Below are 2627 nucleotides of genomic sequence, written 5' to 3'. Positions count from 1 at the left end.
TTAGACAGAAAAGCAGCATATGGTCGGATGTAAACACAAGATTTATGAACAACAAACAATTATCCAATTAGTTAAATATTTGTGGATAAATTGTCGACTAATTAGCTGAGTAATTATTGCATCACTGCTTAGCTTAATTTGACATAAAACATACTCAAAATCCTTTTTTTTATGCAAAACGAACAAATGAACAAAAATGTGAATTTTAGATTTCAATTTAGGTAGATATCAATGGAACAGAAGCAAAGTGTGGACGGCAAAGTAAGAATTTCATTGTACAGGGAAACACGTTTCCTAACTGTGCATATGACAAAATAAACACTTTGACCTTCGACCTTTGAAAACAGCAGTTGCAAACAAAGTCATTTTTCCTAATAACCTGTAATGTTACTGATAATGGATGAAGCAGGTTACCCACTTTTCCAGTTTGACTCATTTTGCCTTTTACCTAGAATATACATAAAGGACGAGGGTGTTCCTTATACATTTCATCATTTTTGTGCTGATTACATTGACATTATGTTTATTTAGAGTACTGTTTGTCCCTGAGATAAGCACCACAGCTACAGTGGCACTTACTAAACTAGATAGCAGCCAGCAAACATAACAAGATAATAATCAGAAGATTATTTTTTTCACTAATAAAATGTCTCACTCAGTACATATGTATGTCACAAAAATATTGCCAATATCTCAATCCTGTTATTGGTTGGGCTGCTAATTCTACCTGTATCCTGACATTTTGATTGCATCATTGTGTTATTATTATTAAAGTCTCGTTTAACTTTTGTCTTTCTTGTTTTTAGACAATTTGTCGAGAGCTTGAGTCACCAGAAGAAGACTTTGTTTCAATCCTGGTTCCAGTTGCTGCTCCTTTTTTGTCTAGTGCTCTTCGTCTTGTTTTACACTCTGTCCAGCAGCCATGTGTCATGGTGGGAGGGCTTTGTACTCCATGAGCAGTACCAGAGGTTCTTTAATCAGACACATCAGGTTCATCTGCCTTCTTCTTATTCTGTCTTTGTTTCAATCCTGGTTCCAGTTGCTGCTCCTTCTTTGTCTAGTGCTCTTCGTCTTGTGTTACAGTCTGTCCAGCAGCTATGTGTCACGGTTGAAGGGCTTTGCACTCCATGAGCAGAACAAGAGGTTTTTAAATCAGATACATCAGGTTCATCTGACCACACAACCATCAACTGTACCATCAACTGTACCATCTACTGTACCATCTACAGGTATACAGTACCACCAAGCCCACCCACACAATTACCATTTTATTATGGATAACACAGAGGTGTGCAAGACCAAGAACCCTTTCCTGGTCCTGATGGTCCCAGTTGCACCAAATGATGTGGCTGCTCGAGATGCCATCCGGCAAACATGGGCTAATAACAGCCTGGTTCAGGGCAAGGTGGTGCTTACTCTGTTCATGCTGGGCCTCTCTAATCGAGATAATGCTGAGCAGCTGCAGGAGAAGCTCAAACAGGAGAATCTGCAGCACAGTGACCTGATCCAGAGTGATTTTATGGACTCTTACCTCAATTTGACAATAAAAACCATGGTGATCATGGACTGGCTGGCCACCCACTGCACTACAGCAGCATACGCCATGAAAGTTGACTCAGACATGTTCCTGAACATTGACAACCTGGTGACTCTGTTGCAGAAGCCGGATATCCCCAAACAGAACTACCTGACAGGGATGCTTATGTGGAACAGGCCAGTCATACGTTCAAAGAACTCTAAGTGGTATGTCCCTGAGGAGATGTACCCAGACCCCATATACCCGACCTACACTCTGGGCATGGGATACGTCTTCTCCAATGATCTTCCAGCAGAATTTGTGGCGATATCAAAATTAATAAAGCCTTTTAACATAGAGGACGCTTATATTGGAATATGTATGAAGAAACTAGGACTGGCACCCACGTCACCACCAGATCCCTCTCAGTTCAGGGCCTATAACACAGGATATAATCGCTGTGAATACTCCAAAACCATCACCTACATTCTTGGGTCTGCACAACAGTTGGTGCAATACTGGACAGACCTGAAGAAACCTGGACCACCTTGTTAGGACAGTGACTGTTACAGATGCACTAAGAAATCAGTGTGTGGGAGGGACTGGGTGGTGGGGGATTGGGAGGTTAACTTATTTAGGAGTTTCTACGTTACCGTTACTGGTATATATGTATCATACGTCCTGTTTTTTCAGAAATTAGAATTAGGATTAGTAATTTTTTAGTTTACTGTATTTAAAACATCTTATGACAAAGAAAGTTACAAACGCAATGTTTATTTGTCCTAACATGTGAAATTGAAATGCAAGTGAGTAAAATGTGAGGTTAACTTATTTAGGACTTCCTGTGGTACTGGCTGAGGTGGGGGACTCACGTCACATGACTTGACCTGAGTTAGACTTGAGTCACAAATTTGAAGACTTGAGACTTGGTTGACTAACACTAGTAAAAGAGTCCATTTGACTTTGATTTGGTATTAAAGTTGCAACAGTATGAGATTTTCATGGTATGATAACAGTCTCCGAAAGCATCTTGGTTTCACAGTATTACAAAATTACTATCATTATCAGCTACAGTGACCCTCACAGGAATGAAAACAGAGGGTGTTTTTTT

At 40.0% G+C, this 2627-nt stretch overlaps 1 protein-coding gene across 1 annotated transcript; it reads left to right on the top strand.

The window, feature by feature from the left end:
* The first annotated feature begins 231 nt into the window (after positions 1 to 231).
* Positions 232 to 2118, top strand: LOC109953332 (beta-1,3-galactosyltransferase 2-like). Its single transcript, XM_020588782.1, has 2 exons — positions 232 to 261; positions 1040 to 2118. Exons 1-2 carry the CDS (start codon positions 232 to 234, stop codon positions 2069 to 2071), a joined length of 1062 nt encoding a protein of 353 aa, XP_020444438.1. The 3' UTR covers positions 2072 to 2118.
* The last annotated feature ends 509 nt before the right edge of the window (positions 2119 to 2627 follow it).

Source organism: Monopterus albus, unplaced genomic scaffold (assembly GCF_001952655.1).
Source record: "Monopterus albus unplaced genomic scaffold, M_albus_1.0 scaffold626.1, whole genome shotgun sequence".
NCBI classification, from domain to species: domain Eukaryota; kingdom Metazoa; phylum Chordata; class Actinopteri; order Synbranchiformes; family Synbranchidae; genus Monopterus; species Monopterus albus.
This window is presented reverse-complemented; position numbering and strand designations above follow the sequence as displayed.

Excerpts from the sequence above, each read along its gene's own strand:
- LOC109953332 (XM_020588782.1), top strand. The coding sequence starts at position 232 with ATGGAACAGAAGCAAAGTGTGGACGGCAAA. Across the intron at positions 262-1,039 it reads AGCAAAGTGTGGACGGCAAA|TTGCTGCTCCTTCTTTGTCT; the intron begins GTAAGAATTTCA and ends TCCTGGTTCCAG.